Below are 13,602 nucleotides of genomic sequence, written 5' to 3' on the forward strand. Positions count from 1 at the left end.
GTCACTATGATGCGCACTGACCACCAGGGGGCAGACGCTCAACACAGGAGCTGCCCCCAGCTCACAGGCTCCAGGCCAGCTAAGGCAGGTGCCAGCAGGGACCCCCACTTGCCCTGCTGGTCACCCCGCAGAGGGAGGCGACCAGAGGAAGGTGACTGGCGATGGGGAGGGGGGGCGGGGGGTGATGGGGTAGGCCAGCAAGTGGGTGGCAGCAGAGGACAGGGCCGGTGAGCAGGCGGTGCCAGCAGGGGGGCCCCCCAATCACCCTGCCAGTTGCCTCACAGATTGGCCCTGATTGCCGGCCAGGCCTAAGGACCCTATTTGTGCACACACTTCATGCATCGGGCCTCTAGTCTATATATATAGAAGCCTAAGAGACTGAAAAACCAGTCACTATGACGCGCACTGACAACCAGGGGGCAGACGCTCAACACAAGAGCTGCCCCTTGTGGTCAGTGCGCTCTCACAGCGGGAGCGCCATTCAGCTGATGCAGGGCTCATGGCTGGCCACTGCAGCCCAGAGACTGCAGCAGAGCGGCAGCGAGCCTACCAAGCGGAGGCAGGCACAACTGGGCCAGGATGAGCAGGAGCAGCAGACAGGAGCTGCAGGCGGCATTGGACTGCCGGTTTCGGCCCAATCCCCGCCATCTATACCAAGGGACCCCATCGGTGCACAAATGCGTGCACCAGGCCTCTAGTTGTTTAATAATATGCTATTTAGCCTACATGTGTTTGAATGTTTTGGGGTGTTTTTACTGTAGTTGATTTCTAATTTCATTCCACTGTGATCTGAGAAGATGCTTGATATGATTTCAATCTTCTTGAACTTGTAGAGACTTGTTTTGTGTCTTAACATGTGTTCGATCTTTGTGAATGATCCATGTGCATTTGAGAAGAATGTACATTCTGCCACGTTGGGGTGAAATGTTCTATAAATGTCAATTAATTCTATCTGATTCAGTGTGTCCTTTAGAGTCACTGTTTCCTTGTTAAATTAAAACATTTTTTTCTTTATTGATTAAGGTATTACATATATGTCCTTATAGCCCCATTGCCCCCTCCACCTCCCCACTCATGCCCTCACCCCCCTGTTGTCTGTGTTCATTGGTTAGGCTTATATGCATGCATACAATTTCTTTGGTTGATTTCTCCCCCTTACCCCCACCCTCCCCTACCTTTCCTCTGAGGTTTGTTAAGTTTTTGTCTGGAAACTCTATCCAGTGAAGTCAGTGGGGTGTTAAAGTCCCTCATTACAGCAGTCCCTTTAGCATTTCTTGTAATTCAGGCTTGGTGGTGATGTACTCCTTTAGCCTTTTTTTCCCCCCTCCCCTGGGAAGCTCTTTATTTGGCCATCTGTTTTCAGATCCTTGCTTTCCATTACCTTGAAGACTTCATGCCATTCTCTTCTGGCCTGTAGAGTTTCTGATGAGTAATCAGGTATCAGCCTTATGGAAGCTCCTTTGTAGGTAACAGTTTGCTTTTCTCTTGCTGCCTTTAAGATTCTCTCTTTGTCTTTAATTGTTGGCATTTTAATTATGATGTTTCTGGGCGTGGGCCTGTTTAGGTTCTTTTTGCTTGGAGTTCTCTGTATCTCCTGAACTTGTGTGACTTTTTCCATTACCAGGTTAGGGAAATTTTCTGCCATTATTTCTTCAAACACTTTCTCTATCCCTTTCTCTCTTTCTGCCTCTCCTGGCACTCCTGCTATTTGAATATTGTTATGTTTCACGTTGTCCCACAGCTCCCTTAAGCTGTCCTCTTGGTTTTTATTGTTTTTCTTTTTGATTCTTTGATTGAGTGATTTTTTCAACCCTGTCTTCTAATTCACTGATTGTATCTTTTCTCATGCTGTTGAGCATCTTTACCATCATTATTCTGAACTCTGTATCAGATAACTTTCTTATCTCTGTTTCATTTATCTCTTCTGGAGAATTCTCTTGTTCTTTCATTTGTGGGTTGCTTCTTTGTCTCCTCATTATTGATGTCTGTTTGTGTTTGTGACTATGTATTAGGTATATTTGCTACATCTCACAGTCTCTACTGCAGGACAGTGTGAAACACTGTTTCTGTCTAACTCAGCCGTGGGCAAACTACGGCCCGTGGGCCGGATCCGGCCCGTTTGAAATGAATAAAACTAAAAAAAAAAAAGACCGTACCCTTTTATGTAATGATGTTTACTTTGAATTTATATTAGTTCACACAAACACTCCATCCATGCTTTTGTTCCGGCCCTCCGGTCCAGTTTAAGAACCCATTGTGGCCCTCGAGTCAAAAAGTTTGCCCACCCCTGGCTACATCAGGCAAAGACTCAAAGCCTCCAGAGACCACCTCTGTCTCTACAGAGTGATAGGATTTTATCTTGAATTGCCCTCAGGCAATTATCCACAGGTGTGTTAAGTTTTTTTTCAACAGTGTGGGGTAATTCTGCCTGAAGGCTAGTTGTTATTCTCAGTCTCTTATTGGGCCTCTCAGAAACTCCACACCATGGGCCAAAGTGTTGTCCAATAGGGTGTGTCAGCTGTCTTTCTCCCAGGCAAAGCTGCTTGTGTAGCTAATGCCTATATGAGAAAGATGTCTTCTGCAGTGTGAGGGACTGACTCAGCACAGGAAACCGGGGTATCTGCCTTCTGAGCTCTAACTGCTGAGTCCCGGATCCTGACTTCTGCTCACACAGCTCCAGTCCCCTCTCTCAGAGCACAAGGTTAGTGGCTTCTCAATGAATTTTGTGCATTGGCCCTTTAAGAGGGTGCCTGCATTTCCAGCCATCTCTCCTTGGCAGGCAGCAACCCTTCTGCTTTTCTACAACCAGATGTTATGTCAGTACCCTTTTCAGTTCTGGTGCTTTCTGCTGGGGGGCCCAGCTTGGGGATTAGACCCCAAAGTTCTCAGTGGCAACCCCCACAGCTGAGATATCTCTCCAGGACTTCAATTGCTGTCTGAGAAAGCCCGGACAGTCCTTTCACACCTCAGCCCCTCCTACCAGTCTCTACGAGGTCTCCACTTTCTGTCCTGGGTGTCAGGGTTCTCTCCAGCGAGTCTTCCATTGATTATTCAGGAATTTTTCCTGTATTTTAGTTGTAATTCCAGTTTGGTCCTTGGAGCATGTCTGTGTAGCATCCACTTACTCCGCCGCCATTTTAATCTCTCAACACCCATTTTTGATAAAAACTTCCAGCAAAGTGGAATAGAGAGAGTATATCTCAATATGATAAAGGCCAAATATGACAAACCTACAGCGAACATCATACTCAATGGGCAAAAACTAAAACCATTTCCCCTAAGAACAGGAATAAGACAGAATGTCTGCTTTCACCACTCCTATTCAACATAGTACCGGTAGTCCTAGCCACAGCGATCAGAGAGGAAGAAATAATAAAAGGCATCCAAATTGGAAAGGAGGAAATAAAACTCTCTTTATTCATGGATGACATGATATTGGACATAGAAACCCTAAGGTCTCCACCAAAAAAACTACTAGATTCAGTAAATGAATTTGGCAATATAGAAGCATACAAAATCAGCACCCAAAAATCAATGGCTTTTTATACACCAATAATGAATTCTCAGAAAGAGAAACTAAACAAACAATCCCATTTTCCATCGCAACAACAATAAAAAAATCAAGATACTTAGGAATAAACTTAACCAAGGAGGTAAAAGACTTATACTCGAAAACTACAGGACATTGAAAAAAGAGATAGAGGAAGATATAAACGTGTGAAAAAATATACTATGCTCATGGGTTGGTAGAATTAACATAATTAAAATGTCCATTCTACTCAAGGCAATCTGCAGATTCAATGGAATACCTATTAAAATACCAACAGCATATTTCACAGATCTAGAAGAAATACTCTAAAGATTTATATAGAGCCAAAAAAGACCTTGAATAGCTGTAGCAATCTTGAGAAAGAAGAACAAAGTTGAAGGAGTCACAATACCAGATTTCAAGTTATGCTACAAAGCCATCATAATAAAAACAGCCTGGTACTAGCACAAAAACAGGCTTATAGTAGATCAATGGAACAGAACAGAGACCCCAGAAATCGACTCAAGCCATTATGCTCAATTAATATTTGACAAAGGAGGCAAGAACATACATTGGAGTTAAGACAGTCTCTTCAATAAATGGTGTTTGCAAAATTTAAGAGATACATGCAAAAAAATAAAAAATGAAACTAGACCACCAACTTACACCCTACACAACAATAAACTCAAAATGAATAAGACACTTAAATGTAAATCGTGAAACCATGAAATTCCTAGAAGAAACCATAGGTTGAAAAATCTCAGACATCTCTTGTAGCAATATGTTTATGGATACATCTTCTAGGGCAAAGGAATCTAAGGAGAAAATAAACAAACGGGCCTACATCAAAATAAAAAGCTTGTGCACAGCAAAGGAATCCATCAACAAAACGAAATAGGAGCCCACTGTATGAAAGAACATATTTGACAATGATACATCTGATAAAGGGTTAATATCCCAAATACATAAGGAATTCATACAACTTAACAAAAGGAAGACAAACAATCTAATTAAAAAATGGGCAAATGACCTAAATAGACACCTCTCCAAAGAGGACATACAGATGGCCAAGAGACACATGAAAAAATGCTCAAAGTCACTGATCATCAGAAAGATGCAAATTAAAAGGACAATGAGGTATCTATCACCTCACACCTGTCAGAATGACTATCATCAACAAATCAACAAATGACAAGTGCTGGAGAGGATGTGGAGAAAAGGGAACCCTAGTACCCTGCTGGTGGGAATGCAGACTGGTGCAGCCATTATGGAAAACAATATGGAGCTTCCTCAAAAAATTAAATATGGAACTGCCATTTGACCCAGTTATCCCACTTCTATGACTATATCTAAGAAACCTGAAACATCAATCAGAAAAAATGTATGCACCCCTATGTTCATAGCAGCACAATTTACAATAGCTAAGATATGGAAACAGCCCAAGTACCCATCAGTAGACAAGTAGATAAAAAAAGCTGTGGAACATTTATACCATGGAATACTATGCATCAGTAAAAAGAAGAATCTCTTACCCTTTAGATAGCATGGAGGGACTGGGAAAGTATCATGCGAAGTGAAATAAGTAAGTCAGAGAAAGACAAATATCACATGTTGTCACTCATATGTAGAATCTAAGTAACAAACTGATGAACAGAGTGGATCCAGAAACATGGAAGCATGGAACAGAGTGGGGAATCTCAGAGGGAAGGTGGGGAGGCTGGGAGGTAATAAACCAAACACCTTGTATACATACTAGAAGCCCAGTGCATGGCCTCATGCACTGGTGGGGTCCCCTGGCCTGCCCTGTGGGGATTGGGCCAAAACCGACCCAGTGCACGGATACGTGCACTGGTGGGGTCCCTCAGCCTGTTCTACGCCCTCTCATAATCCAGGACCCCACCAGTGCATGATTGGGGCTGGGGAGGGACCTCGGGAAGGCTCCAGGGCATGTCCAGCCCCTGTTGCCCAGTCCCAATCGGCCGGACCCCAGCAGCAAGCTAACCTACCTGTCAGAGTGTTTGCCCCTGGTGGTCAGTGTGCATAACAGCGACTGGTCAAACGGTCCAATGAACAGTGGTACACTTAGCATATTAGGCTTTTATTATATAGGATATGCATAACACATGGACACACAATAGGGTGGTGAAGGCCTGGGGTAGGGGGCAGGGGCAGGCTGGAGAGGGTCAATGGGGAAAAGGGGGGGACATATGTAATACTTTCAACAATAAAGATTAAAAAAAAACAAAAAAAAACCTCATTGCCACTGATTACCAAAGGGAAGTGGCCGTGGGGGAAGGTAGAAGAGGGTAAAGAGGGGATGAATGGTGATGGAAGGAGACTTGACTTTGGGTGGTGAAAACACAATGCAATATACAGATGATATACTATAGAATTGTACACCTCAAACCTGTATCATTTTATTAACCAATGTCATCCCAATAAATTCAATTAAAAGAGAAAAAGAATTCCAAACCTGGAGCAGATAGAGGCAAAGGGAGAGATAAAGCGCTATAAAAAAGGTGTAGAAGTGGAGGAAGGGGGCCAAAGACAGGGAGACAGACAGAGGAAGGTGTGTAAGTGACTGCAGATGAGGCAGATGGAAGGGAAGGGGCTGCCAAGATAAGGGCCCAGTACAAACAAACAGACAATTAAGGGCAATAAAATGAGGAGCCAGCAGAAGTGGGGTCAAGACTGTGACTGAAATGGGGCCCAGATTAGGATGAATGCCTAGTCACCTCCACATCTGTCACAATGCCCCAGGGACAGCTCAGAGCAGAGACAGGAAACAGCCCTCCATGAATTTGACCCTTTGCTAGGAAGCAATATGGGAACTTTCATCTGCACATTCACATGCGCATACCTGGATCCCTGTCCTCAGAAACCTACAGGCCATGAGAGGAGGTAGAGAACGCCATACCCCGGGAAAAGTACAAATGCTATACTACAGTTCTGATGCAGAGACTACTCTCTGAGATCTTGACAAATGGATAAAATTTGGGCATTTGAGAGATAAAGTGAAGATCTTAACCTTTTTCCCCAATCTCTCTCCAGTCGTGGTTAAACACGCAAGGACTGCCTAACAGACTGCTGAACAGAAAGGAAGTCCTGGAGACAGAGGCAACCCCACAGATGCCTGCAGAACTGTCAGCACAAACTATCACCTAAGACAGTTCTGGTCTCTCTGCCCCGGATTATACCATAACAAACACAGTTCAGAGCACTAACCACGACCTCTCACACCACCATGGATCAATGCCACCCCTCAGACACCCACATGTGGCTTAAGAAAATCGGCCTCGGGATATGCACTAGATAAGCAAGACACTGGGCAAGTGGCCAATTCTAATTTCTATTTGACGTCACACTATTGGTGATGCTAAGTCTACACAAGTGTACCATGTGCTACCAAGACAACATCACAAGATCCTGATTCATGTAAAACACATTCCCAATTCCATGTATTTGCTATTTTCTCCCATGAAACATGACTTATTTTTTAATTGAGATGTAAACACATTTTTAGAAATATAGTCATATGCTGTTACCCAATCATCAATTAACCAACATTAAATTTCTGGATTTATTTCTTCTCAAGAAACCTCTTCTCTCTTTATTGCTGTTGTTGCTGCTGTTAAATGTATTTTTATTGATTTCAGAGTGGAAGGGACAGAGAGATAGAAACATCAATGATGAGAGAGAATCATTGATCGGCTGCCTCCTGCACGCCCCCTACTGGGAATGGAGCCTGCAACCCAGGCATGTGCCCTGACCGGGAATCAAACCGCTACCTCCTGGTTCATAGGTTGATGTTCAACCACTTAGCCACACCGGCCAGGCCTCTGCTCTCATTTTTCAATTAGCTTATCTCTGCTCTAACTAAAGTCCCTGGCCTGGACACGGAGCCAGCTGACTTGGTACAGTCCTGAGTGTGGCCAACACTCCCAGAAAGAAGTCTGTGAGAGGTCTGCGACCCCTGCCCCTATGTCAGAAGGGTGTCCCACCACCAGCACTCAGACCTGTCTACAGGGAGACCTGGATGCAAGTCCACACTCCTCCCACAATGGCTATATTGGGAGAATCCGCCGCCCCCACCGCCGTTTCCTGGGGCAGGGGCCTCACAGCACAGCACAGGAAAGAGGAGTCCAGAGCATGTGCTCAAAGGTGGGGTGTTTATGAACAAGGTACAGGCAGAGCAGGCATGTACTCCCAGAACACCATAAAGGCAATCTAATGCTGTTGCCCAATTAGGCTCTGCACATACAATAAAGCAAGCTCACCTCTAAACCTCCAGTTTAGTTTCTACTGAAACTGAGGCTCAGAGAATGTCATATCTTACAAGTGATTGGTGAGACTATCTGCAAAGAATGGTTTGTCCTTCACACTTCCACTTACATGTAAAACTCCCCTCACACAAGTATTTGCCATTAGACCTAAATGAGCTTTTGGACTGGGTTTCTGGATTATATGATGGCAGCTCTTAAGTCAGCTCTCTTTTACCTAAATCTTTAAGAAATCATAAACCCTAGCCCTGGCCAGTGTGACTCAGTTGGTTGGAGTGTGGTCATGTGCACCAAGGGGTGGTGAGTTCAATTCCTGTTTGGGGCACATACCCAGGTTTCGGGCTTAATCTCCTACTGGGACGTGTGTGGGAAGCAGCTGACCAATGTTTCTCTCTCACATTTCTCTCTTGCTCTCTTTCTCTCTCTCCTTCCCTTTCTCTCAAAAAAAAAAAAAAATCAATAAAATTAAAAAATCAAAAACCCTAGACTAAGTCTAACAGCCTAAACTTCCATTCATCCTATCTGTTCAAATTACAAGAGGGCCAGTCAAGACAAGAACTCCATTCCTTATGTCTGAAATGCTGATCATAAGATTGCAACTAAGCCCTATAGCAGTGATGGCGAACCTATGACACGCGTGTCAGAGGTGACACGCGAACTCATTTTTTTGGTTGATTTTTCTTTGTTAAATGGCATTTAAATATATAAAATAAATATCAAAAATATAAATCTTTGTTTTACTATGGTTGCAAATATCAAAAAATTTCTATATGTGACACGGCACCAGAATTAAGTTAGGGTTTTTCAAAATGCTGACACGCCGAGCTCAAAAGGTTCGCCATCACTGTCCTATAGGGACAGATGTACTGTGGAGAAATAAGGTTAAAAAAATGACAAGTGCATGTGCCGGTTGAGCAATGGACACTTTTGAAAGGGATTAGTTCAATAATGTGGGCATCTAGGTGGGCAGTTGTAAGAATCTCCCTAAGCAGGCCAACCCCTTCTTCCATGGCCAGGTCACAGCTCAGAGCTCAGCCCAGGGACAGCCCAGTTGGTCTGCCGTGTGTGGGGAGGGGTGGGGATGGGGGACGAGGTCCAGCTCACCCTTCGACCCGCCTCGTTGTTCTGCAGGTTCATAAGCACCCGGCCCTGCTCCTCCGATCCCTTGGCAAAGTTCTTCTCCCGCTCCCGGGCATCCACAAACTCCTTAGCAAACCGGTAGCCGTACTCCACGTTGTCCCCACAGCCGCCCCACAGCCAGTCCCGGGGAAGGTCCTTGGGCCGCGCTGTCCTGCTGCAGCCACATGTGGACAGCTCACCCTCTCGGCAGGCCCTGCTGATGGCGTTCACCACCCCCGCGGCACTCACAGCATAGGTGAAGGCCGTCTCCCGGCTCCCTGCAAGACAAGGCAAGACGGGGCGAAGGAGGTCAACTCTCCGGTGGAGGCGTCCTCCCCTCTGCCTCCTCAAGACCCATGCCGCCACAGCCTAACACTCCCAGGGGTAGCCTTTCACTTCCCATGACTCTAATGGTTTGAAACTTTCCTCCCCTCTGCCTCCTCGAGACCCATGCCGCCACAGCCTAACACTCCCAGGGGTGTTAGCCTTTCACTTCCCATGACTCTAATGGTTTGAAACTTCTCTTGATAATGAGCTGAAATTTACCTACTCTGCCCTAGGATATACCAAATAGAGTGACTCCCCCGCAGCCCTTGGCTTACACTAACACCCATTTCAGAAGTTTATATGACCAGTAGGTTCCTAGGAGGCAGAACCTAATGCAGGAGAGAGCGGACACTGAGGAATTTAGGAAACACCTGAGACCAAGAGAATGAGACTAAATAGAAATCATGGGACTAAGAACAGGACTCTATTCTCACAAACATCTCTCCCTTACAGATGGCAATGTTTCACTCTATGAGCCACACATCTGTCTTTTATTGCTACCATTATCTAGGTGGACAGAGGCAGGGAGCAGGAGTAGAGCGTGAACTAGAATTACAACATCCAGAATCATCCATGCTGCCTCCAGGTCTTCCGCAGGGTCCACACTGCCTCCCAACTCCCAAGCACTGGGAACCACATCTATGGGACCCTCAGCAGGTCTCTCCCAATACCCAGATCATTTCTAGTAGAAAAGCCGAACTGTGTTCCTGTATTGCTGTAGTGAACCACTTGAAAACTCACATGATATATGCTCTAATTCAATAAAAATGTTTACAAAAAATAATACTCAGCCACCAGGGAAATGCAAATCAAAATCACAATGAGACATCACTTCACACGCATGAGTATGGCTATCATCAATATGACAGCTAATAAGTTGGGGAGAATATAAAAAAACTGGAACCCTCATGTACTGCTGGTGGGAATGTTCAATGGTACAGCTGCTTTGGAAACAGTCTGGCAGCTCCTCAAACATAGCATTACCACATGACCCTGCAATTCCACTCCTAAAATATACCCAAGATAAAGGAAAACATCTGTCTACATAAAAACTTATATATGAATGTTCACTGTAACATTATTCATAAAAGCCAAAATGTTAAAAAAACAAACAAACTCATATTGTCCATCAGCAGGTAAATGGGTAAACAAAAGGTGGTCTTATCCATACAATGGGATATTATTTAGCCATAAAAAGTAGTAAGTACAGTCCTGGTTGGTATGGCTCAGTTGGTTGTCATCCCATGCACCAAAGGGTTGCCAGTTCGATTCCTGGTCAGGGTACATGACCTGGTTGTGGGTTCAATACCCGGTTGTAGGTTCAATCCCCGGTTGGGATGCATACAGAAGGCAACCCATTGAAATTTCTCTCTCACATCGATGTTTCTCTCTCTCTCTCTCTCTCTCTCTCTCTCTCTCTCTCTCTCCCGTTTCTCTTTCTCTAAAAATCAGTGAAAACATATTTTAAAAGCATATTTTATTAAACAATTAATTAAGTACAGGTAGAATATGGATGAACCTTGGAGTTATTATGCTAAGTGATCACTTAGCATTTTGTGTCCATGCTGAACCTCATATAAAAGGCCACATATTGTATGACCCCATTGATATGAAATGTTCATAATATGAAAATTCATAAAGACAGAAAGATTAGTGGTTACCTAGGGTTTGGAGAGAAGGGGAGAGAAATGAAGAGTGATCTCTAATGGGTATGCAATTTCTTTATAGGGTTCTGGAATTAGATAGTAGTGCTTATTGCACAATCTTGTGAATATACACTGAACTGTATATTACTTTATATTTCAATAAAGTTGTTATATAAGAAATAATATTCATATAGACTCAGTAATGGAAGGAAGAGAGTGGCTTTTAGCAGGAAACTGAGATTCAATCCTGATCTCAGCTATTAAACCAGACAGAATTTCTGCTCTCCATGGTCAGAAGTAGACACACCACAATTCTGTCTTGGCAGGTGGAGAGGGAAGCAGTCTGTAACTAGTAGGTCTAGAGCAGGGGTGGGCAAACTTTTTGACTCGAGGGCCACAATGGGTTCTTAAACTGGACCGGAGGGCCGGAACAAAAGCATGGATGGAGTGTTTGTGTGAACTAATATAAATTCAAAGTAAACATCATTACATAAAAGGGTACGGTCTTTTTTTTTTTTTAGTTTTATTCATTTCAAACGGGCCGGATCCGGCCCGCGGGCCGTAGTTTGCCCGCGGCTGGTCTAGAGTGATCACCTTACCCTATGTTTTGATTATCTAGGCCAGTGATCGGCAAACTCATTAGTCAACAGAGCCAAATATCAACAGTACAACGACTGAAATTTCTTTTGAGAGCCAAATTTTTTAAACTTAAACTATATAGGTAGGTACATTGTTATTAACTTAATTAGGGTACTCCTAAGGCTTAGGAAGAGCCACACTCAAGGGGCCAAAGAGCCGCATGTGGCTCGCGAGCCGCAGTTTGCTGACCACGGATCTAGGCACAACACAATGAAGTTTGCAACCAGACCACACTGGAAAATTCGTTTTTCTCAATTAACCAGGGGCCAGCTTCTGGTCAGGAGTAGCCCAAGTGGACTAGGAGTAGCCCAAGAAAACCCAGGGATGCAGGAAGTTACACCCATGACTCAGCGATCAGGCTTAACATCTGCATCAGCGCTGAACCACTGCCAGAGACCAGAGCCTATCCGGTCTGGGGGAGTCAGACTATGAGCGTGAGCTCCCAGGATGTAAGAGGCTCTTAGGAAGGAGGGAGTCATGCCTGAGAAGTCTTCCCAGAATGGGGCGTCAGCCCCTGACCTGGCTCCTGGGGCAGGAAGGAGCCTCTGAAGCTGCAGTCCAGAGCCACATTCCACCCACTGTGAGCATTCCTTTTATAGCATTCCTCAGAGAAGTGGGTGGGGATCTCAAGGCAACCCATTTCCCCTTCTGTAGTGACTCTAATCACCAGAGCATTCTTATGTTATGCTGAACTAGGCTTCCCTATAACTTCTGCCTGCTGGAGAGGCACCATCTAATCCCTTTTCCATATGACAGCCCTTCAGTATTTGAAAACAACTAAGATGCCTTTTATGCATTCTCTTTTCCAAGCTACATATGTCTGATTTCTTCTTCCATTTTTTAGCAAACATGTTTTTTAGAGCTGAATCACCCCTCTCAGAATTGCCTTTTAAAATAGTGAACCTGAGGCTGAGCATGATATCGCAGGCACTATGTGCTCTAAGGGCCCTCGCCTATCAGCATGGCTTGGGATCCTAACCTGTCCTGAGTGAATTAGCTGTCTCATGCAGTCATTCTGCCTCTTTCGGCCGGGGCTTCATTAGGTCCTGAGTGCAGGTGGCTCTGCCTTCATGGGCAGCATTTGGGTCTCACGTAAGCTTGGTAAGTAAGGCTCCTAGTGCTCCTCTCAGAAAGCAAGAATGCGTAAGAGTGCGGGAAGGGTGTCTATATATGAAACAATTCAGAGTGGAAACTCAAATCATATCAAGGAAAAAGGCTATTAAACCAGCAGCTACTAAAGAGACCTTACCCTAGTAGGACAACAGGAGACAGCAGGACAATACGATGCCCTCTCTGTTCCAACTGTCAGGAAGGTGCCTCCATGCTCCTCTCAGTGACAGGCCAAAAGCTCCCCCTGAGCTGCTCTGCAGCCACTTCAAAGAAGGAAGGGCTCTTTGGAAGTCACACGCAAGACAGCAGTGAGAGGCCTCACCAGGGGAGGAATGGAGGACAGCTTCCCAGGTAGCATAAGCCTGCAGGGAAGCTACAAAAAGGAACGGTGAAAATAAGGCAGACAGGAGGTTCCATTTGTAACGGAATAGGGTCTACTTTCACAAGCCATTCCACCATGCAAACCTGTACCCAGCAGAGTTTCTACTCCTGCCAACACTTTTCTTTCTAAAGTAAAAAAGTAAAGCCTCACTTTTTGGCCTTCACTCAAACAGAACAACACATGGAAAGGATCTGGCCAACATCAGGCATACATTAGGTTATCCCCTTCAAGTGATTAGGGGGTGCCTCTCTCTATGCTTGGGCCATCCTTGTGCCCTCACTGGAAACCCAGGACAGAGGGTGCTGCTGACCAAGATCTTTACCAGGGAGAAGGGACAGGTACTAAGTATATTTGAGAAGAATTGATAAATTATCACCAAATCTCACTTAACCCTCAAGTCCATTCTTTTGGGAAAGTTGCCCAGTAAGACTGTCATGAGAACATGAGCATCCTCTTGTGAATCTCGAGTTGACACTGAAGGAAGAGAGAAGTGAGGTTCAAAGTGTACTTTCCCCTGGTCCTTACTTCTCAATATGTGGTAGGGGAGGAAAAGGAAAGAGGTCAAGGGAA

General features: G+C 44.8%; 1 protein-coding gene across 3 annotated transcripts in view; it reads right to left on the reverse strand.

Annotated features, from left to right (window-relative positions):
* The window catches only part of WNT5B (wingless-type MMTV integration site family, member 5B), a 132,223-nt gene that overhangs the window by 18,218 nt on the left and 100,403 nt on the right, over positions 1-13,602 (reverse strand). For all 3 annotated transcript variants that reach the window (XM_014539433.1, XM_005865920.2, XM_014539432.1), the window contains exon 4: positions 8,914-9,206. In XM_014539433.1, the coding sequence (XP_014394919.1) occupies positions 8,914-9,206 (293 nt within the window). The remainder of the gene's footprint in view (positions 1-8,913; positions 9,207-13,602) is intronic.

This window comes from Myotis brandtii, unplaced genomic scaffold (genome assembly GCF_000412655.1).
Source record: "Myotis brandtii unplaced genomic scaffold, ASM41265v1 scaffold216, whole genome shotgun sequence".
Classification (NCBI taxonomy): domain Eukaryota; kingdom Metazoa; phylum Chordata; class Mammalia; order Chiroptera; family Vespertilionidae; genus Myotis; species Myotis brandtii.